The sequence below is a fragment of the Ascidiella aspersa genome, chromosome 8 (genome assembly GCF_963924565.1).
Source record: "Ascidiella aspersa chromosome 8, kaAscAspe10.2, whole genome shotgun sequence".
Taxonomy (NCBI): domain Eukaryota; kingdom Metazoa; phylum Chordata; class Ascidiacea; order Phlebobranchia; family Ascidiidae; genus Ascidiella; species Ascidiella aspersa.
Genome location: NC_139454.1, coordinates 10,353,250 through 10,378,918, shown reverse-complemented (window position 1 = coordinate 10,378,918; position 25,669 = coordinate 10,353,250). Strand labels below are relative to the sequence as shown.

At 39.7% G+C, this 25,669-nt stretch overlaps 2 protein-coding genes across 2 annotated transcripts in view; both read left to right on the top strand.

Annotated features, from left to right (window-relative positions):
• Positions 1–11,119, top strand: part of LOC146136037 (von Willebrand factor-like) — a 35,025-nt gene extending 23,906 nt beyond the window's left edge. Inside the window, exons 31-42 of the mRNA XM_083396136.1 lie at positions 430–610; positions 1,179–1,403; positions 2,184–2,317; positions 3,139–3,357; positions 3,767–3,985; positions 4,382–4,931; positions 5,385–7,417; positions 7,538–7,642; positions 8,436–8,576; positions 9,355–9,546; positions 10,105–10,230; positions 10,590–11,119. Of these exons, the coding sequence (XP_083252262.1) occupies positions 430–610; positions 1,179–1,403; positions 2,184–2,317; positions 3,139–3,357; positions 3,767–3,985; positions 4,382–4,931; positions 5,385–7,417; positions 7,538–7,642; positions 8,436–8,576; positions 9,355–9,546; positions 10,105–10,230; positions 10,590–10,727 (4,263 nt within the window). The 3' untranslated portion in view covers positions 10,728–11,119. The remainder of the gene's footprint in view (positions 1–429; positions 611–1,178; positions 1,404–2,183; positions 2,318–3,138; positions 3,358–3,766; positions 3,986–4,381; positions 4,932–5,384; positions 7,418–7,537; positions 7,643–8,435; positions 8,577–9,354; positions 9,547–10,104; positions 10,231–10,589) is intronic.
• A 593-nt stretch (positions 11,120–11,712) lies between these two features.
• LOC146136036 (uncharacterized) overlaps positions 11,713–25,669 on the top strand; it is a 33,919-nt gene continuing 19,962 nt past the window's right edge. The window contains exons 1-4 of the mRNA XM_083395072.1: positions 11,713–11,871; positions 15,914–16,211; positions 16,995–17,137; positions 23,206–23,260. Coding sequence (XP_083251198.1) covers positions 16,044–16,211; positions 16,995–17,137; positions 23,206–23,260 — 366 coding nt within the window. The 5' untranslated portion in view covers positions 11,713–11,871; positions 15,914–16,043. The remainder of the gene's footprint in view (positions 11,872–15,913; positions 16,212–16,994; positions 17,138–23,205; positions 23,261–25,669) is intronic.

The following is a 25,669-nucleotide window of genomic DNA, read 5'->3' as shown; positions in this document are numbered from 1 at the left end:
TTAGTTTAAGAACGTTCGTTAATATCGGTGCCTTTAGCCGATACTAGGGATGCATTGGTGCTGATCCGATACCAAATTTATATGAGAATTCCGGAAATATATGCGATTCAACGCAGCGATTATAATGTAAAAGTTATTAACTATTTCAAAAAAGTAGATTCTGGAGATAACTGAATTTGCTAACGCTAAAACACGTTTTGACTTAACAAATTGAAAAAAAAAACCTTTACCATTTGATATTTGTCTATTTTGTTTGTTTTAAGCATAGTAATGACGCAATTTGATTTCGGCCGTATCGCGATACTTTGTATTCAAATATTGTCTATCGGTATCCGAATAAAATGTCAAGTATGGGACATTTTTTCAATCGGACCGTGTACTTTAAAAACTTGATTTGGCATATCTTCACTGTTTGCTGCTTTTTTTCAGTTCGGCGAAACTTGGTTCCAAGACGAGTGCACGATGTGCAGCTGTTCAGTGGGCCACGAAATCGTCTGCGATAAGGTCACCTGTCCAGCTGGTTTCCAAGAGGAGGTACCCAGCTGTGGCCCCTGTCAGGTGCCCCAACGCAGGGTTACAACCGACCCGTGCTGCCCACAATACGACTGCAGTGAGTTTCTTTCATTTAAGCTATATGAGATTTTTTTTGCTTATCAGAAACTTGCAGTCTGATGTTTCGACAACACATGTCTAAAACCTAGATTTAAAACTTGTGAATAGAGTCTTTGGAGAATAATAGCTGGAAGTTGTATGTAACCGTGGAATGAATAATAAGCATACAGTAAGCAGCATTTTTTTACAATGTTGAAAATGAAGAACAATGTTGAAAATAAACAACTTCTGTATTGCTTTTGATATTCATTCTACGTGTGCAGCTTTGTTTCTTGTTTCAAATTTCAAATTTCTTATATTTTCTATTTTTTTTTATTTTGCAAGTGCCGTGTTTTACCCTGCTTTACCTTTTAATGTGTTCCTTTACAGAAAACATCCAGTATAGTGTGTTGTGCCAACAAAGTATACACAACTTAAAACAAGTTTGTCGTTCGGCTAGCCTTATAACTGTAAAAAAAGAAGTCAAAACCCGCAAAGTAAAAAGGCAAAAAATGCAGCATTTACGCGTTAAAAACGAAACTTTTGTTTCGCTATTTCGCCAAAAAACGGCTGTTTGTTTCGCGCAGCCTGCAACTACGAACTTGGCAAGGGCGAGGAGGGCTGTGACGTGGTTCCGGTTCCAAAGTGTCCACCGGGATACGTACCGGAACGCATCGACAATGACGAGTGCATCCCGGAGTACGACTGCCACTGCAACACATCACGCAATCCATGTCCCGAGGCGCCCCAGTGCAGCTCCAACCAGCACCTAGTCACCCACGAGACCGAATGCTGCCCGTTGCATTCTTGCGGTAAGCGTGGGATTTTTTTCCTATTCAGGATTATGGCAAATCGAGTACGAGCAAAAGGAACGGCTTTCAAAATAAATGTTAAGCTATTAAAATGTCAAACTAGTTCCATTTCGATATTTCGCATGGAAAACATCTATAACAAACCAAGTTTAGTAGGAAGCAAACCTCTTTTCAAGTAGGAATTGACGTTAAAATACCGGATTTGACGTCAACCCAGTTTCAGTAATGTAGTTTAATTAAAACCCTTGGAAGGTAATAATAAATGTGTAAACGATTAAAGTCCAAGTCAATCACTTACCCAAATTACCTGGTAAGCCGTGTAAAAAGGTGACTGAATGCACTTCAGTAAATTCACTGACTTAGTGCCATAAGAGATTCAGCAGGCAAAATTGTTTTACCTTGCTCTTTAAAGATGGAGTTCAAGTTTCACAAAACCATTGTCTTTTACAGCGCTTAGTTAATTACTTTCAATTAAATCATTTCTGAACTAGTTTTATCTTGTTGAGGTTAACGGCGAATCGAATATTAAAAGTATTAAGAAAATTATTTTTGCTAACGCGTCAGCTGATTTCAAATAGAAATACTTATAAATGTATTGGGTTGAATTAAAATAATTTAGGTGCAAACCAACTGTTTATGTTTTGCGAAAATTAAACAAATATCAAACAGTGTTTATTCTAAATTGTCGCAGTGTTAAGAATTGCTGCGACTGGTCATTAAGTGATTTTGCGCCAGTTTGCTAAGCCTCGCATTAACATAGAGTATACGTAATGCTCGCAGAGTGCAACCAGTGTCCATCCAACCAGCCATGTTCCCAGTGCGAGGAATCTGTGATCGAAGTCGACTCGTGCAACTGTCGTCACGTGACGTGCGTCAGCAAGAACATCTGCTTGGTCGACGGCAAAGTGTACAACGTGAGTGGGCCACACAACACGACACCAACCCTTTCTTACTTTAGTTAAAACAAAAATCAGTACTAATAAACTGACGGCCTCACTTGGCAAAATATATATATTCAACCAGCTTCTTGTTTTCCGGATACTTGGCTTTTAAACTTGAGTATAACGTGTTGATAACGTATTTTGAAATAAGAGAACGGGCTTTACTAGTGGTGATTGACGTGATTGCGGTAAGAGTTATAGAACGCCAAGAAGTATTATAGTGGATGCAATTATTTTATTGAACAAGCCTTCTCTTTCTTTAGATAGTATATATTTTTGTATTTTCGGTTATTTTTTCCAAATTTTAAAGTTACCATAGTTTGTTAAAAAATACTACGTTTATATCGCCTTAACTGCTGTAACCTCAATTCCTTATACCTTCAGGGTCAACTGACTCGATAACCATTTTGTGGTTTCTTCGTTGATCCTTTGCTACTGTGTTCGAATTGTAGCAACAAATTAACATTAATCTTATTCTTAACCCATTTCAACATCGGCCAAAGTTTCCACAAATTTAACTATTTCACATGGTGCAATCGGACAAAAATACGTTTGTTTAGAACCCCGTACGAACGTGAATATCTGCACGAACGTGAGTTACTTTTACTTGACAATCTTTGTAAATCACCGTATTTGTCTAATTCCAAATAGAGTAATCAGGTTGCACTATATAAAGACAAATTGTGTTGAAGTCTCGACAAGCTTTCGCACAACCATGCTTTGTCAGGTTAAAGTATAATTTTTTTACTTAAAACGTTATTATTTCAGCCCTTAAAACCGTATTATTTTTTCAGCCCGGCCAAGAGTGGCAGCCTGACGTGTGCACGCACTGCCAGTGCCTCGACGACGTTAACTCCGCTAACTCGTGCCACGTCGAGACCTGTGTGGTCATGGACTGCGATACAAGTTGTCCACCCTGCCACGACTACATTGTTCCCGCTGGCGAGTGTTGCGGCCAATGCGTGCCCAACGGATGCGCGGTTCACGAAGAAGGAGTACTGAGCTGCAAGGAGGTAAGTGAAAGACCCTTGTATGTTTTAACCCGATGAATGTATCTTCATACAGACGACATGCCGTTGTTTTGTACGAATTAAGGAAGTCGCACAGCGTTGGTATTTTTAGCAAACACAACATAATACTTTAAAAAGTATATAACCAAATAATGACTGCGTTTTTTTATTGATAGAAACGCCAAGTTATGAAATACTGACATAAAATAGTCGGCTTGTCTTTAAATTCATCCATTTATTGTTATATTTTGTATTGTCTGGTAAAAAAACTTGTAACTATGATATCAAAAGTAACCTCATACCATACGTCTAAACATGCGTAGCAATCTCTTACCTAACATCACCAAAATTTCCATAGAATGCTGTTTTAAACGAACTTTAATTGTCATCTGTCGCATTTGTTGTTTTCAAGTCTGGAAGCAACTGGGAATTCGTGCACAATTGCTCATCGTACATGTGCGTAACCAACATTAACGGCATGGTTGTCATCGAGAATAGTTACCCCTGTCCTCCGCAAACTGTGCCACAATGCCCGGCCTGTCATGTACTTGTCGAAACGACGGAGGACTGCTGTCCCACGTTTTCGTGCGAGCCCAAGAAGGTCTGCTGCGACAATGACATGGAGAAACCGGTGAGTAACCTTTAGCGGTCTTGTGTATTAGAAGTTGAACCCTGAGATCACACAACGTCGCCCTTGATTTATTGTACAAATGATTGCCTTGTAAAAATAAAAAATAAAACAATACAAACGACGTAAAAGATTAGTTGTACGGTTTAGCCTTATGAAATCTCACAATCTTTGTCTGTATTTTTGCTTGTTTAAACAAATGGCAAGTTTTTAAATTGCGTTTTGGTTTAAAATATATTAGTCTAATTTTATATTTCCCAAAATACAACCATGTCATGTTTTAATGTTGATCGAAGACTTCTGAAATTCACCAAACGTCACGTAGATGCTTAAATACTTGAATTATTAATGGAAGGTTATAGTATTTTACAAGTTTAGTAATGCAAAATGTTGTTACAGCTCGGCCAACAATGGGCGCCTGACAAATGCCACACGTGCATGTGCAGCGAGGAAATGAACGAGCACGGCTTCCACGAGGAGAAGTGCATGAAAAACCCGTGCCCGCCATTTGACCACGATGCTTGCGTTAACAACAATGGCAAGGTGGTTTCGACCGACGACGGTTGCTGTCTAAAATGCGAGAGCGAATGCTTCGCCTGCGGAAGGCACATCAGTACCAAACCTGAGTACATGGTCATTGACGGCTGTGCATCTAACCAACCCGTCTCACAATCTTACTGCGATGGCTTCTGCCGCGACAGCTACTTTTGGACGGAATACGGTGCTAACAGTAAGTGCTCCTGCTGCCAGCCTACCGAAACCGTTCAGCGTGTTATCGCTATGAAATGTAAGAACGGCACCGAAATTCAGTATTCGTACACCGATGTCGAAGCTTGCGGATGCACTGCTGCCTGTCAACCAACGATTACCACACCAGCGCCGCAGGAACCAATAACCACCACCACCGCAGCAACCAAGCCCGTGCCGACCACAACTGAAGAAGAATCTGGTTCTGGTGAAACAACCACTGTTACAGTTCCACAAGAACCAGTGACCACTACCACAGCTGTAACCAAACCAGTACCGACCACAACTGAAGAAGAATCTGGTTCTGGTGAAATAACCACAGTTACTGTTCCACAAGAACCAGCGACCACTACCACAGTTGCAACCAAACCAGTACCGACCACAACTGAAGAAGAATCTGGTTCCGGAGAAATAACTACTGTTACCGTTCCACAAGAACCAGTGACCACTACCACAGTTGCAACCAAACCGGTGCCGACCACAACTGAAGAAGAATCTGGTTCCGGAGAAATAACCACAGTTACTGTTCCACAAGAACCAGTGATCACTACCACAGTTGCAACCAAACCGGTGCCGACCACAACTGAAGAAGAATCTGGTTCCGGAGAAATAACCACTGTTACTGTTCCACAAGAACCAGTGACCACTACCACAGTAGCAACCAAACCAGTACCGACCACAACCGAAGAAGAATCTGGTTCTGGTGAAATAACCACTGTTACCGTTCCACAAGAACCAGTAACCACTACCACCGTAGCAACCAAACCAGTACCGTCCACAACTGAAGAAGAATCTGGTTCCGGAGAAATAACCACTGTTACCGTTCCACAAGAACCAGTAACTACTACCACAGTAGCAACCAAACCAGTACCGACCACAACTGAAGAAGAATCTGGTTCCGGAGAAATAACCACTGTTACCCTTCCACAAGAACCAGTAGCCACTACCACAGTAGCAACCAAACCAGTACCGACCACAACTGAGGAAGAATCTGGTTCCGGAGAAATAACCACAGTTACTGTTCCACAAGAACCAGTGACCACTACCACAGTAGCAACCAAACCAGTACCGACCACAACTGAAGAAGAATCTGGTTCTGGTGAAATAACTACAGTTACTGTTCCACAAGAACCAGTGACCACTACCACAGTAGCAACCAAACCAGTACCGACCACAACTGAAGAAGAATCTGGTTCCGGAGAAATAAACACTGTTACAGTTCCACAAGAACCAGTGACCACTACCACAGTAGCAACCAAACCAGTACCGACCACAACCGAAGAAGAATCTGGTTCTGGTGAAATAACCACTGCTACCGTTCCACAAGAACCAGTAACCACTACCACAGTTGCAACCAAACCAGTACCGACCACAACTGAAGAAGAATCTGGTTCCGGAGAAATAACCACTGTTACCGTTCCACAAGAACCAGTAACCACTACCACAGTTGCAACCAAACCAGTACCGACCACAACTGAAGAAGAATCTGGTTCCGGAGAAATAACCACAGTTACTGTTCCCCAAGAACCAGTGACCACTACCACAGTAGCAACCAAACCAGTACCGACCACAACTGAAGAAGAATCTGGTTCCGGAGAAATAACCACTGTTACCGTTCCACAAGAACCAGTAACCACTACCACAGTAGCAACCAAACCAGTACCGACCACAACTGAGGAAGAATCTGGTTCCGGAGAAATAACCACTGTTACCGTTCCACAAGAACCAGTAACCACTACCACAGTTGCAACCAAACCAGTACCGACCACAACTGAAGAAGAATCTGGTTCCGGAGAAATAACCACTGTTACCGTTCCACAAGAACCAGTGACCACTACCACAGTTGCAACCAAACCAGTACCGACCACAACTGAAGAAGAATCTGGTTCCGGAGAAATAACCACAATTACTGTTCCACAAGAACCAGTGACCACTACCACAGTAGCAACCAAACCGGTACCGACCACAACTGAAGAAGAATCTGGTTCTGGTGAAATAACCACAGTTACCGTTCCCCAAGAACCAGTGACCACTACCACAGTTGCAACCAAACCAGTACCGACCACAACTGAAGAAGAATCAGGTTCTGGTGAAATAACCACAGTTACTGTTCCACAAGAACCAGTAACAACCACGACTACGACGATGAAACCAACTCCAGAACCAACCACAACCACTGAGGCAACTACCACCACAGTTGCAACAACCACTACCGTGGCAACAACAACAACCACCGAGGCAACGACCACGACTGAAGCGTGCACTTGGTCCGATTGGATCAGCGCTTCGCGTCCGAAAATGCCGGAGCGCGACGACATCGAAACATATGAGAAGATTAGAAGCACAGGCACGGAGATCTGTGAGTCGCCCACCGAGATCGAATGCAGGCCGGTGGGTGGCACCGTGGCCGAGTTTGCCTCCTACCAGGAATGGCAGGTGGTGAGTTGCGACGTAAACGTTGGTCTTGAGTGCATCGCCAACCAGCAGACGACGCATCCTGTGTGCGAGGACTATGAGATTCGAGTGAAGTGTTGCTCCGGCGGAGGCGGTTCGCAGTCGCAGTCGCAGAGTCAGAGTCAGGAGGTAGAGAGCATTCAAGATCAGGTGAACAGCATCATCGACGGTCTTGTCAACTCCAACGACAACACGCAAACCGGCGGATCGAGCAGCACCGGTGGAAACCATCAGGTAAAGCAATAAACTTGATTTTCTAAGTTTGGAATGCAATTTAAATAGGTTTCCATGTTGATTTGCTGGACGCATTTGGGGTATATTTGTTTAAATAGGGCATTTTATGTTAACATTTAGAGTCAAACCCAGATCCAAATCAACAACGGCAACGGGCAAAGTCAAACCAGCTCCCAGTCACAAAGTCAGGGTTTTGAATCAATTCAAGACGCTGCCAACAACCAGGTATAAAACTAGTTTTTTTGTCGTACTTTTTTGTGTATAGCAATTATATTTGTTTGGGAATAATCACTACGGTATTATTATAAACTAAGAATGCTGCATTAAACTGTCGTTGTTTTACAAGACTTTATACGATGAACGTAAAAATAAGGTTAAAACGTTACACTAAAAGGTCGGTTTCAGATTACTCGCTAAAAACTCATTGTCGTTTCAGAATATGTAATTTCACACAGCAAAAGATTTTGCCATTCTGGGTACCGCGCTCTTGTCAAAGATTTCCTTAAAGCGGGAGAACACGTAGTAAAATGTAGATTAATTTCGTGCCAAACGCGAAAAAAGGCATTTCTATAGTAAAAGTTAACAAAATATAGTTTGGGAATGGCATTGTGCGAAACCTCCTGATAACACAATGTGTAACTACATTAGGGACGCTTTAACTCAAGGCAAAAAAGGCAAAACAAAATTAATACCACTGAGAACAACAGATCAAGGTATTGGCATAAAATAACATGTGTCAGTAACGGCCGAAAAAGCAGCACCAAACAGTTATTCTCAGCAGCAATGCTTGGTATTAAATCAATTTGAAGTAGCCCTTCGCACCCCCTCTCTGCTAAACCTTCTTGGCCCACTCTAATAAACCCTGCTTTACCGAAACATAAATTAGTCAAAAATGCCACTTTCTATAAATTAGCCAAACATGACACTTTCCCATAAATTAGTTAAACATGCCACTTTCCCATAAATTATGCAAAAATGCCGCTTTTTCTTTTCTTTACCAAAATCGCTTCGCCCACAGGAGGAACTAAACAGCGACATCCAGAAGCTGATCAATCAGATCAACGCAGGATCCTTAAGCGAGGGAGGCGAATCGGCACAGAAGCAAGCTCAGCAGCAGATTCAAGCACAGATTTCCAATCTGGACAGCGAGTTGGAAGAGGTGAGCTAATGTTTGCAAGTTGCCTGAAGGGAATTGAATTTTGTCCAATCCGATAGCAGTTTATCAACAACAAAAATTATTCTATTGATTTTACTTTAATTAATTTCTTATGGCTTCCAGATTAGATATAATGATGGAAAGAACATGCAGCGTGCAACATTGCGTTTTTTTCTTTTCCTAAGTGTCGACATGATCCTTTTTCCAAACAATACTATTCCATCTGCAACGTGTAAAGTGTGGGTTGTAACAATAAAAAAATCTGCCTTCCTATAGAACCACTCTTTACACACTAGAACAAAAAAATTGCCTATCACCCCATTTCTTACTCACTCCCACAAAGCGATCGCACGAAGCGCGAAAAAAGTGCGTGGACAAAATTTTAATTTAGAAGTGAGACGCGACGCATTGGGTGAAAAAAACACCCATTTCTCGATACAATGTCATTTGTCAATACTATTTGGGAATATTTTTTCCGTTTGTCTTGTTTCAAAATTGTTACTAACAATACAATGGCCTTAAGGCAAAGAGTCTGAGTCGGAACCGGCAATAATCCCGCTATACCTTTGCCAAACGAAATCAAAACGTTCCAAAAATCATAAGTGCAACATGAACGTAAGAGCCGCATATAACTGGGTTCGCGAGCCGCGTTTTGGCCACCCCGGCTATAGTTGCTCCAAGGGTTTCACAATGGGCTTTGTTTCAATAAAAGTTTTGCTTCCAAAGGGCTTGTCACCGTTGTGTTTTGACAGAGCAAAACAATTTGCATTACGTTTTGCAGCAATCCGTGGCGGACGCGATCGCGCACCAAGAGTTCCAGAGCGAAGTGCGTCAGGTGATTGCAAAGCTAAATTCGGACAACCTTGACCTACCGACCAACCTCGAGGCGAAGGCGAGTCAAGCGATCGAGCAGTTGAACGCGAAGGCTGCGGAAAGTGTCAGCAGTCAGGAGGAATTACACTCAAACATCGAGGTTTGCCAGATTTTCGTATGACGACATATGTTAAATTTAAAGTCGGTTTTCATTTTTGCAAAAAAATATTTTTTTTCAACCATTAAAGTCATCACAAGCCCAGGTCAAACACCGGCACAAGGTATCATCCTAACAATCGACTATTAATTCTATGAATTTTGAAACGCATTCATTTTAAGCTAAACGTACAGCAAGCTTAATGACGTTTACAAACAAGCGGTAAGTTATGTCAACTTAACTCAAAAGGAAAAGTCCGCCTTGGTAAATTGCTACAGTCAAAATGTACACGAAATTTATGAATCTTACTATGCCTTAAAAAATGCTTTGATTCAATACAGATAGAAAAACAAACAATTTGTATATGTGCAAAATTTGTTTGAGTCGAGTGCCTTTTTTTGAGCGTTTTGAAAACAAACAGAAACTTGAACATTTCGAGCATTGCGCAAAAAATTTACCAATTATGGAATCTAGCGCCTCTACACGCTGCGAGCATTGAGTTTAAACTGCTTCATTTGTCGACTTGAAACTTTAAAATATCAACACGTTTTCTGCTTGCAGGACGCAGTCGACCAAATGCAAGCGTCAAAGGGAGATCAGACTGACGCTGAACTCGCGAGTTTGGTTCACGAAACCATCAAAGGATTGATGGACCTCGGAGACGACCAAGGCGATTTGTTGCAGCAGGTAACATTTCGTTTACTTAACAGTGTAATATAACGTATAAATATATATGAAAATTTTTAACTTTAATCTCAAACAAGTTTTATGTAAAGTTCGTTAAAAGTAGGTTATATGAAACATGTGGTGCATAAATGTAATTTTGGTTATAGATAAGAAAGCATTTTTAAAAAGCCTTTTTTAAATATTATTAGATTAATATTTTTTATATTAAATGCTTGCTTATCCGTATAGATTATTGTAGAAGCTATCTTATAAAATGTATGGTTCGCCTAGTCCTAAATCAACTAAACATTTGCAAGAAATAAAACATTTCTTTCCATTGTTAACATAAAAAATACAAGAGTTATTGTTTTTTCGTTCAGCAAAAAGAACAAATGAAACAACTCGCCGGCGAAGACCTAACAGGAATGAGCTTCCAGTCTCAGTCGCAAAGTCAAACGAACTCGAAGAGATCATCCACCGATGATTTAGAACGCGAAATGGAAAACCTTTTGGAGTAACATCGCTTATTCCGCCACTTTCTCTCTCTTCTTCGTAGAAACGTAGTTTTTGACCATTCTATCCACATTTTCGGAGATGTAGTCCATGCTGGTTTACGCTGCAGCGGGGCTTGGCCCTTGTCTGTTTGTCTATGCACATGGCTGCCTTATTGTTTTCAACTGCAAAATAATTTTTTTAAGGGTTCTTATCGTTCAAATTCTTTGACGTCGTTTGAAAGAGATTTCTATGTTTTAAATCTATATTTGCACCTTTTTATTGTTTGCACATCGAAACTGTTGTACGCCACCAGTTTTTGTTTTACAATCCAGTCTTCCGATTCTCTATTTTTCTCATTTTTACGCTAAACACACAATAACCAAAATATACTGTTCCCTCGTAATCTGGCATGTAGTACTTTTAGATTAACCCCCAAAACACTAAAACCGTTGCCTTGTGTATGTGCGTGTGTGTTGTACCGAGACATGAAATATTTGCACTTTTGTTACGTCGAACGCACAATTTTCGACGTCAAACACTGTAGAACGCCTGAACAATGGTATACTATATGAAAATGTAATTATATTCTCTTTCGCTTGTAGAAATCAAACGTTCCAATTAAACAATGCAATTTATAAAAATATGGTTGAGTCTCTGTGTCAAAACAGGTCAGGCTAAAAAAATAAGAAGTAAACATTTTGGGGGAAGATTTCAAGTAAAAGTTGCTTTAATTTGGCCAAGGAAAATGTTTATTTAAGTCGTTGCTAAAAGAAAGCGTTTAATGTGTATCAGTTGTTGTTTGGCAGATTTTCTCTTAATAAGAAGGTATAGCTATTAGCTGAGTTAAATTTTAATCCGCGAGATGACAGTAAAGATTTAAATTAAACTTGAGCCTCAATACCGCTGCACGTGGTCGAAACCATAGCAACAACCAGTTCTGTCAACAGCGATTTGTGTTTTTAGCATATACAAAACGATTCCTATCTACTTCGGTTAGTGTAGGGTAGACATAGCTTCGTTTGATGTAGGATAGGGACATTAGGATTAGGCTCGTGATGAATATCAGCGTGTTTTGATAGCGCGAGCGTAGTTCGTTTTCACAAGACTACGACCGCGTGGTATAAGTATTCAGTTCGTCCGCCAATCCCTCAGCTGCAGAACAAGAAGGTATGTCGAATTGTAACTTCCACGTGCGCTACGCAGTACTGTAAGTCGCTAATAAGATAGCGTGGCGCTGGTCTGGAATCCTACTACAGCGGTCAAGCAATTATCAAATCAAGGCAAAATGTTTAGGTTCGGGTGTGGGTGGGTATTATTATAATTAATATTAAAACAAACGCTAACTCAAATAATATTAAGAATCAGGCTCCACCATATAAAGACAAATTGTATTGGATTCTCGACAAGCTTTGCACAACCGTGCTTTGTCATGTCAAAGTATAATTTTTTTATTATTTATAAAGATTTTATACTTTGACCTATTGAAGCACGGTTGTGCGAAAGCTTGTCGAGAATCCAATAAATTTGTCTTTATATAGTTCCACCTGATTCCTTTAATTAGAATAAGACAAATATGGCCATATGAAATAAGATTCTAAATAATAATGTGCGTTGTGGTAGGATTCTAGACCACCGCTGATATCTTTTCTTAGTTTCATACAGTTTACAGCAGATCGGTTTCTAATTTCAATTTCATATTTTTTAAGTTTGTGTTAAATAACATCTAAACAAATTTAACTGCAGGCCTGGCATACAAAACATTCATGTTATAAGTTAGTTTAATCTTGTTTTTTGTCCAACAAGATTTGCTAGAAGTTTGATTAATATTGTCAAGTTGCTCGCTATAACAATACAAATTTAAACTATACTCATTAACAAAAAAATTATCTGTCTGTCTGCTTATGAGTGAGTTTTGCAGTTTGCTTGACACATATGTAAAAATCAATAGACATGTGTTTGTTTCAAAAATGTATTTTAAATTTAATTTTACTGCAGCCTACCTATGAACAAATATATATCTAAAAATCGAAAACTTGGTGATTTGCCTATGTATTTTGTGACTTTGATTAAATAATTGCTTGTTTGACAAAATAGTTTAAAAAAAGATTATTATTTTATTGTTATTCAACAAACAATACCTAAACCTATATGGTATAGTATGGCAGAAGTCGTTGTATAAAAGTATCATAAAATATCCATGTATACATACATATGTTAATTTATTCTGGTGGTGTATAAGACAATACTGTACAACTAATACAATATTTATTGTAAAACATTAAACTGAAACTATAGAGTTTTAATCGGCCAACATTTTATAGTCATATTATTTCTTTGTTTAGGATTACAAAAAGTTTTATGCAAGACAAACCTACTAGTAGCAAGCAAACCAGTTTTTGCAAAAACACTATTTTCAATTTGTCAATTCAAGTAGGTTCAACTCAAGTTTATTCTTTCCCTGTCATGGTTTTGTTGGTCATTCACATTCAAGTACCCAGAACAATGTTTAAAAGTCAAATTAGCTTTGGACCTATCGTCAAGAGCTTTTAAAATGACACTTACTTGTACGTTGACTGGCACACAAAAAGTATGTATAAAAATGGCTGCAATAACAAATATCCCTAATACAATCAACACATATATTTCTTAAATTTCATACTTTTTCAATTACACCCAAAATAAATTGTACTTGTCATCTGTAACATACTTCTTATAATGTCAAATAAATGGAATTAAAAAAAATCGATAGTAGTGTGCCTAGCCCTAATGGTCTTCCGAACATGTAAAATTTATTTAACATTGTTGGTAAAGTGTGGTTTAAATAGTTTATTCAAATTGCATTATGAGAAAAAATAATCTTGTCACAGAACAGTGTTGTAAGTAGCTTAACCAATGCAATATACTACCACAAATGCAACTTTTGTTTTTTTCCATTATGTTAGTAAGTATAACTTTTCTAGTTCATTTTGTTATCAAAATGTTTTTGGAATTTAAAAACATGCTTTTCTGTTACTTAAACATAAACTTCTAATTTAATTTATTCAAATTAATTTAAAGTTGTGTTGATTGTAAATTAAAGTTAGTGGAATAGTTTCACCACATGCTGTCATATTGTGAAAATAAATTTTCCCAAATACCTCCGGGTGTTTGTCAAAAGGTTATTGGTGCACCAGTCTGCATTTCATGGTATTTTAGGTCGATATCTTGGGTGTGCAGAACCATACTTTGAGGTGTACTGGTGTGCAATCATGTATTTGCACACCTTAGGTTAGAATTTTTACCTCAATTTAGCTGTTTTTTTTTTAATTTAAGTGCGCAATCTACCTATTTAGGTGTGCACACAGATTTCTTTAAAAAAATTGACCGTTTTTTTAAACAAGGGTGACGAGCTGTCTTCCCTGTTATGTATGACCACAATGGGGTCACTTGTCCTGTTTTGCGTGTGCCACAGGGACGGCATATTTACGTTGGAGAGCCAGCGCATTGTGGTTGAGTAACAAGACCTCACCGCTTCTGTTTTGTTTTGAAACTTTGTTGCTACGAGGGTTTGTTTGTTGCGTCACAAGGCGATACAACGCTGAACCTTTATTGTTTTACCTTTGCCACAGCTCTCGGCCTAATAAGTAAATCCAGATACCATCATGTGTTATATAGGTCAATGAGGGATAATAAGAAACATATGATATACAATACTGTAGGACAGGGGCCCGCAAATATTTTTTGCGCGAAGCAAAATTATTTCATAAAAAAAATCGTAAAATTAATAGTCATAAAGTTGTGCAGCCCAGTTATTTGGCGAGCAGGTTTAATTAAACAGTGCGCTTGGCTGTTGATTTCGAATATTTCTTCGGAATATCGGTATTAAAACTATCCAAACAAAAAATGATAATGTCTCTTTTTCAATGAGAAATCTGGATTCTATTTTCGACAGGCCAAAGCTGTTAATAGCAATTTAGACCCCCGCAAGTTTATATGTCTTGTGCATGTCACAAATGAATGGTATAATTACATTTTGAAACTAATTATTTCCCTGTTAGATTATAGAACCATCTTACTTACGATTAGCGTCGAGCGTTACCAAATTATAATAATTTGAAAAGTATTTTTCGTTGGTTTAAACGTCCTCATGTCGCTTTGACAACAGAGAAATGCCAAAAAGTAAGTCTTTTCCGAGTGATTCGAGGCCACATTCTTGACTGCCCAAAGTCAGCACAACGTTTTGCTAAGATTAGGCTACTGTGTGTTGCATTGTGTTTTGTGCTTAAAAGCAAACCAAATATACGTCGCTATGACTCGCGACCCAATTTTGATCTCGACCCACTATTTGCGAACCCCTGCCGTAGAAAAATGTGTAAAAAAAACAGAATGTCAATTTCGCGATAAATACAAACTTTCCCACTGTTGACGGACGCCAAAGGCCACCGAAGATAATTTAAAATTCTAGAGTGTTGTGTACACCTGGGGCACTGAATACAGAAACCTCAGATTCCTCGGCACACCGACGGCCGTTCATTAAATATGTATGTGTCGGCACACCTGCTCTTAAGGTCGCCTGCCGCAAATTGCGCTAATCTGATACGACGCTAACACACAGAGAAAGCAAGGGCGGAAAGCCTGATGTCCATTAGGATACGCAGCTTGCAAAATTTCGAAGTTCAAAAGGTTCGGAAAAGGCTGTAACACAAGTTTAGTAACCGTAGGGCCAACTTAACCTGGTACCAGAACACAGGAATTGTTTTAAGTGGATTTGCCAACAAGTTTACAGTGCTGCTAGAATATGAGAACAACTACGGAAAGGAAGCGACTAAAACATGTAATTTTGCGCGGTCTACGTGCCTTTCAACAGCAATTAGTTGCCGCAGCTATCCAAGGTCTAAAATAACGCGTGCTTTTTGAACTTGCGCCCACGGGTGACAATCACTGACAACTGCTATCAGACGCGCGCTGCGGCGAATATACAGATCAACTCAAGCTTCTCAGCTACGTCACGTGTTTTGTCACGCTTGAGCGCCCGGCTCGTATATAGCCTCATCACCGGCGCCTTCTTACTATTCATTTACGCAAAGGTGGCGAAAAACTACGCAATAAGGTGTTACCACCCGAAATGGATAGAAAACGACATGAATAGGACCCATGTGCAAAAAGCCGAACTCTTTTGCAGTTAAAGTACGAGCTTTCCGATTGAGCATAAACTCCCAATGTTTTGCAGATCGATCCCGCACCGAAAAAGACTGAAAGACTGAAACTATTGTGCTACGAAGCAAGTACGAGCCAAGCACCGAGTTCATTGCCACGTCGATCGGCCGTAAGAAGCAGAAAGTTCGCGATTTTGGCGCGAAATGTCAACGCTTGCATTGGAGCAGCAGCACCACGGTAGCCTGGCAACGATGCAGCAGACCCAACCCGCCAAGAAAGTGCGCGTTTTCGTTAATGGCGACCACTTCTACCGCGGACGGCATATGGTCGTCAAGAAACATGTCAAATCCTTCACGACGTTTCTCGAAGAGGTAAGACCTTATTTTTTGCAAGCCCAGTTTTGCGCAAAATCATAGCGTTTAAAAATAGGTATCTGTTTTGGGGTGGCTTTATAATATTGATAACCGATATGTATTAATGTTATTATTAGATTTACTTAAAACGTTAGCACAACACTATTTTTAGCAACTAAAAGGCTGAGACATATTTTTGGACTCAAGTCATAAGACCAAGAATAAAACAAAGTTCGGAATAAGACCAAAAGTAGGACAAATACCTCAAATTGGGAAAAAGGCCTAAATCAGAATAACCTAAACCTGCGGGAGCCAGAATGCGATATAAGGAACATTTCACCTAACTTCAAACTCCCCTGATAATTTTAATCCACCCCTAAAAATCAGTTTGGTGCCCAAACAGCGTCGCCTTAACGCTTCCGTTCAAACTAATGCGCCAAAATGCAAAAGCCAGTCCGTTGGAACCTAATCATCCCATACCCTCTGCCACAGTTTTAGGTGTTATTTCGGCCAAAAGGCAAAATTCCGGTAAGTTTAGGACTCAAAATCTTGGTCCGGCGGTTTTGGGCGTTATTCCGTAGTAGATATTGCTGCCCATTCGGCTTCGTTATGAAGTTGGTCTTCATATATATTTATCATAGATTATTCCGTTTTAGGTATTGAGTATAGTTTTTATTTGAAATCGTTATAAACGATAAACCATAATTAAAAAAAAATCGTAGCTTCAACCTTCGAAGTCATTTTCGATACTATGGTTGGCGGCTTTTATTCTTTGCTTTAAAAATATACATCCTCCACCAGGTCACAACGGGCATAAAAGCACCCTTCGGAGCCGTGAGAAAGGTCTACACGCCTAACCACGGACACCCAGTGCTTGGACTCGACGAATTGCAGGACGGAATGGACTTGGTGGCCGGCGGATGTGAAAAGTTCTCTGGCTTCGCGTAAGTAAGGCTGCGGACGCTATAGTTTGTCAGGCCCCACGTGCCGCGTGTCTTATGCGGGTTTTTTGCGCCCTAATACTATTGAGTTTGTTGTCAGTTTTAACAGCTTATAGAGGCCTTTGGCTTATACGTTATACAGGTATATTTTGTTGGGTATCATTTTGCCGATACTTAATCGAAAACCATATTCGCACATGAATAAACTATTGTATTGTCCGCTGCTGGGAAACCTAACCACCTTAAAAAGTAAAAGAGGTATAAGAGTCACAGTTTTTCAGTATTCTGCCACTGCCAAAGTACTTTAGTGTTTCAGCTCATGAATTATGTAAAAGACTTTCTGCTGTGACCCGATCCTTGTTCCAAATCCTTTAAAGGTTTATTGCGACAATTTTGGTTTCCAATGTCGTGCTGGGTTTCGGGCACGAAACCTAAACGTCTTACAACAATTTTCTTAACTTAATTGATATGAAGTATTCCCGAACGACCTTGTTCTAATTTGTTACGTAAAATAGCGATTGGGTAAAACTGAAAAAAGACCTGTGACATAAATTTGATAAAAGGCGATTTAAACGAAATATGAGGCTCAGTGTACATTTTGGCAGTGAGACGTATTAAGAATATATCAAAGCCCATTATAGAATTAGGTATAATTTTGAACGTTTTCGAATAACTCGATGTTAAAAATGAAATAGAAAAAAGTAAAGGCAGTAAAATAAAAAAACGTAAAATCCACAAAACAACATGCCTCAATTTCGCCCATTTGCCAAACAACAGTCAGAGCAATTGCGCAATTTGACTCTGTATTGCATAATTATAGTTTTGCCTATACTTAGGTCGCGTGGTAAAACTATTATTAACCTCGGGCTAAACAGTACACAAAAGCCGCAGAAGTATCCAGCCCAACCTAACCCTTCGTGTTTAACGACATTTCCAAACCCTTTTAAAATTGCAAAATTTTTTGAGCTCGTTTCACAGAAAGCTACGGTGGTGCTTTGGAATCGTTAAGGGACACGCTTAACGTATCGGCCCAAATCGGGGAGAAAATGCTCCCGGCCGATAATACCCCGCCGCCACTCGCGCTTCAGGTCGCGCCTGGGCTCGCATCAATGCGGCGGCGACGTTTATTTGTCGGCTTGTTTGTGTGACGTCAAAAAACGCGCCCTGCGCTAACAACCGCGCCCGGTCGCCCCGCCTTTTGTGTATTCTGTCGAGAAGGCGAGGAATCTCTTGCGAGTTGATTGCGAAACCCTCCTTCCCTCCATCCTGCAAGTTTGCATTACTCAGAACGGCAAGTGCTTGCATTTTTAAATATCAAAACCATTACAAACGTGCAAATATAAATATATCTATATATGCGTTTACGGCGAGCGCTTGTATGTGTTTGGGCGGCTGCCTGCCGTCGAAATAAGTATCACCAGCGATGCCGTCGCAAACTTCAATGCGCAATCGGAATTGAAAGCAGCCGCTGCGAAATACTTAAAATACTAGTTATAGCAGAATACTCTAGCAAATCTAGTAATTTAGGTCAGACACTTTTTATATTTATATTTCGCCAGCAATGGCATCGTCAGTATATCTTATTTCGAATGAATACTAGTTATGTATTTAAATTAGTACGCTTCGAATTGCTACGCTTGCTTCTGATTTATCCACTTTCATTTTAATGAACCGTTTCTTTAATATTTAGTCATACAAACGCACGGCATTTTTTTTCCTTATTGTTCACCCACATTCCGGCAAAATATTTCCACCCGAAATTGCGCAACCCTAACCACCTAAACTGCAAAGGCCTTGTCCCGTTTCCATGGCGACGGCGCTCATACTTCTAGGAGAACAAACTCGGATAATATTTACCGGACGCCAGTGTAGGGTTAACGGCCTTTACTAGCCAACGATCGCAACCGCGTTCATGTTTCGTTTGCTGTTTGCATTTGACACTTCCGATAAAGAAGTGATTTTTGTGGCACACTTTTTTGTTTTTTTGTGGCACGCTCGTTAAGCCATTTAAAAGAGTTTGTACAACTCGGTGAAGGTCAATTGAAGTTCCGTTGCCCAAAATTGTTTTACTTGTTCTATAAAAAATATCTTGTATTATTTGTCGTCATATTGGAATGCGATGGCTTTTACCTTGCTTAGGCAATTGTGTGTTAATTTCATTATTAACATAAAAATTCGACTATACCTTCTTTTAAAATATTTATCGGCGTTGCAATGCGTAACCTTACCAAGCTGTCCTAAGAGACGATCTTTGCCGATCCACGTTATTTTATTTATAGATTTCTTTTTAGCAAAACCAAGTAGGTCTTTACAGGGTTTTTTAAGGTTTGGTTTGGGTGACCGCTAAGTAGTTTTAAGAGACCGCAAGTGTTTCATTTAAATACCAAAAATAGCCAGATTTGCTTAAACAAATATTTACTATTTTTTGGGAAACCGCTGGAGAAATCGGTCCCCCAAAACACCTTAAAAAATTCTATATACTAAATTGCACATCATTTTTAATGAAATCGATTAAACAAACAAGAAAAGCTGTCTACTTAACATGCGGTGTCTGAATTCCTATATGTTAACGGTCAGCGTGCCTATTTTGTTTCACTCTTCTGTTAAATTGACCTGTCGTTTTGGAATGACACGTACGTCCAATGTGAACAGCCTGATCGAAACCGCACTGTCAACATATCTACAAGCTGCACGCTGCAGTGCACATATCCTCCCTTTAAACAACGTATATTATGTTTGTTTGGTCTAAGCCGCCAACCGCTTTCGCCTTTGAATATTGAGCTCGGTTTTTCGACGCGTTGGTCCATTTTGATCAAATCAACTTTGCTTTGCTGTTGGAGAATAGGCCAGGAAAACAGGGGGTCCGAAAGCTTTCCTCCGCATGGCCTTTAACCCCAATATTTAAGGTAACTTTAAAGATTTTTGGACAATGACGACTAAGCCCAGTGTTTTATCAAACGTGATGGCGACACACACAATATTGAATAGCAAATCAAGCAAGGCCTTTACTTCCGATGAACCTTATAGTAAAGACTTCTGCCCTTAAATCCAATCCGGTTGTATAATATGTGGGTACGAGTTATGGTTAAAGCGTTTTTTCCGACAACCGACAAATGTGACCCGTTTTTTTCCTTTAAGAATATTTAAAGTTACATATTATGTTCTGATTTTCGTGGAAATCATTTAAAAAAGTATGCTATATTTTAAAAATTGGGTTGCTTAAACAAGGTTTGGAAGATACAGCCGATGAAAAATATAATTGTGCATAATTTTTAAATCTATTCAAAATTAAATTACGTTCAATTTAGGTCGTATGTGCTTTATCGCTGAGTGCGAACTTATACGTTGTATTATTATGCTGTGGATCATAGTGAGATATGAGATATATGCAAAACCGCAATTTACTAAAATTCTAATCTGACTTTTAAGTAAGGTTTACGGATATTTGGACATTAATTTTTTTTGCCGCTTTTTAAACAACTATATAGGATGGAAGCGTTACGCTTACGGGACGCTCATTTTCTGTATTTACTGCAATGCGACAAAGTAAAGTTTGCGGTTTAAATATGGCGTTGAATACCTCCGGCTTGAAATCCATTTATCAAGCCTACCCAAATCCTTCTTTGTATTATCTCCATGCCTCATATAACCGCTATCGAGTTATCGACTGAGTCCCAAACGAACCGCATCGCCTTAGTAGGACTGACAGCATTCCTTCGAACAACCTGTGGTTAGTATATCACGGTCCTTTTCCGCTGTAAGGCCCACGCCAACTTTTGCTTTTGTAATGTATATTGCTTATCCGTCTTTACACTGCTGACAGTGAACGCCCGTCTGGGAATGCGCCACATAGATTTATATCTGGACGATCAAGCTAATTGCGGGGGTGGATGCGAATGACTTCCTTCACGATTAAATCCGTGTTGGTGCGGGTATGCAGAACATATAAAGAAGGATACGCCGATGTTTTATGTTGTTTTACAAGACAAGCCCCTATTAATGTCCTGTCGTTTTTATTGTTCAGGTGAAAAAGAAAAAAAAAAAAAAAAAAAACATGATTTAGGTACCTGCTTGGCCCAAAATGCTGGAGTGTCCCTAAGATGGGCACATATAGTATCCCTATGATTTTATCCCCAGAGTGGTCGCGTCGCTTTCGCAAAGAATCAAAATAACGAATGTCAGGAAATTATGGTGAAAACGTATACTTTTTTATCACCATAGTGTTTTATAAGGTTATCTCAAAGTGGCCTTGCGGGCGATAATTTGTGAGGATTTAAAGCCGACTTTCCAATAGAACTCAGCGGGTAAACGCAGAGTTGCCAACCGTGGTATTAAAGATAGTTGACTCAAACCGGAAAAGAGCCGTTCTGCTTGAGGTTTTCAAACTAAGAATAGCGGCGCTTTAATTACGCTTAATGCCAACAGGGCCGCCGAAAACAACCGCATTTGAGCGCCCTGTTTACTGTGAAAGATAAGTTCCTCGGACTGGTTTACGATCGGCCGTGAAGTGGCTGGACCTGCTTGGGCTTGTTCGATGCGAGAGATGATCTGGTATTGTTTGCTTAAGTAGTTAGTAACGCCATTCCTCTACTTCGTTCCCCTGTATGTTATTATCCCACCGGTATGCCGCGATTTGATTTCCGTGTTCACTTCTGATCATTGGTTCATAAAGAACGGGCTTTATCTCAGTAATTGAAAAAAAAATCATTCTGCGTTTTACACGAAAGCCTTATTCTTGGACGATCATCGCTATTTCTTATGCAATATTATAATAGTTATTAATTGTTCTTTGGTGTTTATTTTAATTGGGCAGTTTCTAAACAATGTTTGGTACGTCACCAAAACCTTTTCAGTTCACAATGTATATGCAGGAAATGATATAAACTCACACATACGAACTATATGGTAACCGTTCATATAACTGTGTTCTCATGCAAATATCCAAAACTTGCTTCGATTTTTGTTTTTTATTATATAAAATATTATTTGACGATTTCAAATCCTTTTTTTTTCTTTTTTGCTTACAAATTATTCAGCAGATAAAACTACTTGAATTTTATCTCCATTTGTTAAAACTTTATTTGTTTATTTTGGTTTTCATTATAATTGTTGTCATACTCTTCCTTTTTAGCCGGCGTTAAAGCGTTATAAATCACAAAGTTAACAGTGCATTTCTTATTACAAAGTACAACATGTAGTACGAAAGGTAAACACGCTGTATATAAGCAGTAAGCACACATACTACGCAACCGGCAGTGCGGGTTTGTTTTATTTGCTTTTCAACATGTAGAACTCACTGAACTTACTGAACCCGTAAATATTTCCAACGTGGCTACTTAAAACATGTCGCGCAGGAAAACCATAAGCCACTATTTTGTACGAAACTAGTTACTTAATAATTTTCGCCGACAACGGGTGCCATTATAAGAGCTTACTACCGACCACTAGCGGACAATGTATTTCTCATTTGTCTTATCTGATTTCTTTGAGAGAGAAGCGCCTCTCTAAAAACCATGACCCTACCTTCGCTTCGGGCTAACTGTTTGAAAATATAAGTGGGGCCTTAAGAGGGGGAACATGTGTAGCTTTCTGTTTAAAGACTTTTGACAGCTCGAGTTTTTAACGTCCTTTTGCCTTTAAGAATTTTTTTGACCATATAGAATCCACTTGAACTGCGTATTTTATATTGGCCGAAAATTTATTTTCGGAGCATATTTGGTTTCATTATGTTTAGGAAAAGTTTAAAACTGGTGTTCGGCATAGTAACGTTCTTTATACGAACCGTATACAATAAACTAATACATACAATACATAGCCACATGTTAGATTTTACACACTTGGCTGTCTGTTTATAGTTATAATAAAATAGTTCATGTTGATTAATTATTAAGTTGCTAAACACTGCTGGATTTGAGTTTTAAGTATAAATTAAATTCGAATTAATGATTTCGATTCAGCGAACCGATAGGCTTTTATTTCTGTATTCACACTATTCTCCACTCATGTACTAATAACCTAATACAAAATATTTTTGTTTTTCCTCGATTAAATTTTGTGATTTTTTTTTGCAGGTACAGGGAAATTTCACAAAAGCGAAGACCCGCGCCGCGAAGAAACTTTATGGAGGTTAGTAAATCGCTCAACGTCACAATAAAGGGACCTCAAGTTAGGTAGTGGCCAATCTAATTGCGCTTTGTTTTAATTGAGTCGATTTACGCCGTAAGGATTATATTTAGCAGTATTAATTGCAGTCCTACACCATTTTTAACTTCGATTTAACTGAAAAAAACGGATAAAACAGGTCAATCTGTTGCTGGGTCGCTTAATCACTCTTTCGCTGCAGCTGGGCGGTTCTTTTCGCTGAAGCATTACTTCATTTCGACTCGCGTACGATTTAAAGGTCGAGCTATATAGCGCTGTGTTCCGTATAAGCTTGAGAGAGGAGGAATAGCGCTCTTAATAGGAAGCAGACAATTGATTGCCGTCTCGCCGAGTGTGTTGCGCATCTGCATCCAAAGCAATTAATTGATCTCCTTTCGCGTATAATGGACGCTGCCAGTCGTCGTTGCATTAGGCGGAGTATAATGGGACGGCGAAAGTCTGTGGCAGGTATTTCGCTTTGACAAAAAGCTTCTTAAAGCTGAACATTGTTTTTTCTTCTGTAGCTATGTCGTCACTTTTGAGGCACTTCTTTTTCAAAGAAATAAAAAAGTTAGATACAGAAAGTGAGTGAACGTGGTTTTACAATTTTACCACCATAACACAATTATGATAGAGTTTATACCAGAAATGACGAAAAGCTGACATTGATGAAATTTAATATGCCCTAATAATACAAAAAACGTGCAGGTGTTGTGCAAATGTTGTAACCTAAATGTACAAAGTGCTCATTGTCGTGCAACGTAAAAGTATGGTACAGAGCACGCAGCAAATATAAACTATTACTTCCTATCACTGTCCAATCCACGAGAGAAACCAGTATTGGAAAATTTCAGACCTGCTGTTTGGCAAGCACATGAACCAAATGTGTAATGTACGGCCATTCTTTAAAATACAGTGTTTGCGCGATGAAGAATCATTTTACACTATCTTTTAATCTTTGAAACCAAAAAATGTATATCTTATGCAAGAAACTTTTTTTTTTTCACGGCGCCTTTCCTTATGGAACGAACGAGATCCGTGGGAAGTTCGGTAAATGGCTCGGGAACCACAAAGCACCTATATATGTCCTATGTGACCAGTTTGTGTAAAAGCTTGCGATTCGTGACAGACATTCGTGGCTTAGCTTCACTTTTCGATTCCCCCCCTAATCCGACCCCGTTTACTGTCACTAACCTGCTTTGACGTCGCGTTTCGGGCTACGCGGGTTAAAAAGTTACTTTTGCCGCCGAAAGCGCCACCCATTGACGCCATTGTGAGCCGCAGAGAGCTGGTTCGTGTTGTTTTTCTTGCCGTCTGCGTGTTATTTTAGCTGCGGATATGCCAGGGCCGCCTGTCATCTATCATAACGATTATCGAGCGTTCGCCCATGCCTCAGCCCGCTGTCGAAACACGCAGTTGCACTTGTCGCCCTTCAATACTCATTGCTAATCAGTATTGCAAAACTCAAAGATCACAAATCATTGTGGAGTATAATAATTGGAGGTTGTAGTCGGACGTAATAAGAATATCAAAGCTTACACACAAATAGGTATTATTTTGAACGTTTCGAATAACTCTTTATTCATTTTCAACATCAGATGTTTCGAATACCATACATGTTGAAAATGAATAACGAGTTTTCGAAACGTTCAAAATGATACCTACTTCTGTATGGACTTTGATATTCTTCTGAAAAGAATATGAATTTACCGCACTTTCGCGAAAGCCGCGGTTCACAACTTACGCCCATTTGCACCGGTTTCGCCCCTCGCAGAATGCCGCCGGTCGCAAATTGCCCTGTCAAATTACGCCCGAAAATAATAACGGCATGGATGCAATCGCGCACGCTCGATGCGCTACGTTCAATCAATACGGGGCGAGTGCGTCGGCGAAAATGAAAATCGACCGCTTGTTTTTTTCCGCTTTCAACGTTACGGCGCTTTCGCTGCTGTACGCCTGTTGCTGTTGCTGCTGTTGTTGATTGCATGCCTTTGTAAAGGAGCGCACGAGTCTGCCCAACCCCCTTGTCCGCCTCCGTGACTAGGCGGGCATAGGCCGTTGGGCTTTGCGCTAGTGGCCCCAGTCTCTGTTTTAGTGCCGCGCGGCCTGCATGCAGCTTTTTTTAAGCGGTGTGCAGCTCTTGGGTATGAGTTAGGAGATTGTCATGTATAATGCATTGCTCTTGGCCGTTAAATGAAAGCTTGCCAGTCTATATGCACAGGAATCCGATTATGAGCGATTGTTTAATGGGTTTGAGATATGCTGTTCAATTAAGATTCATTTTGCTGCTTCATATTCGGCACTAATTTTGTCTTGTACATATAGATGACTGATGGAGCTCATGTCAGTTCAGTATCCGTATGAGTATGAATATAGATGTTATATGTATACGTA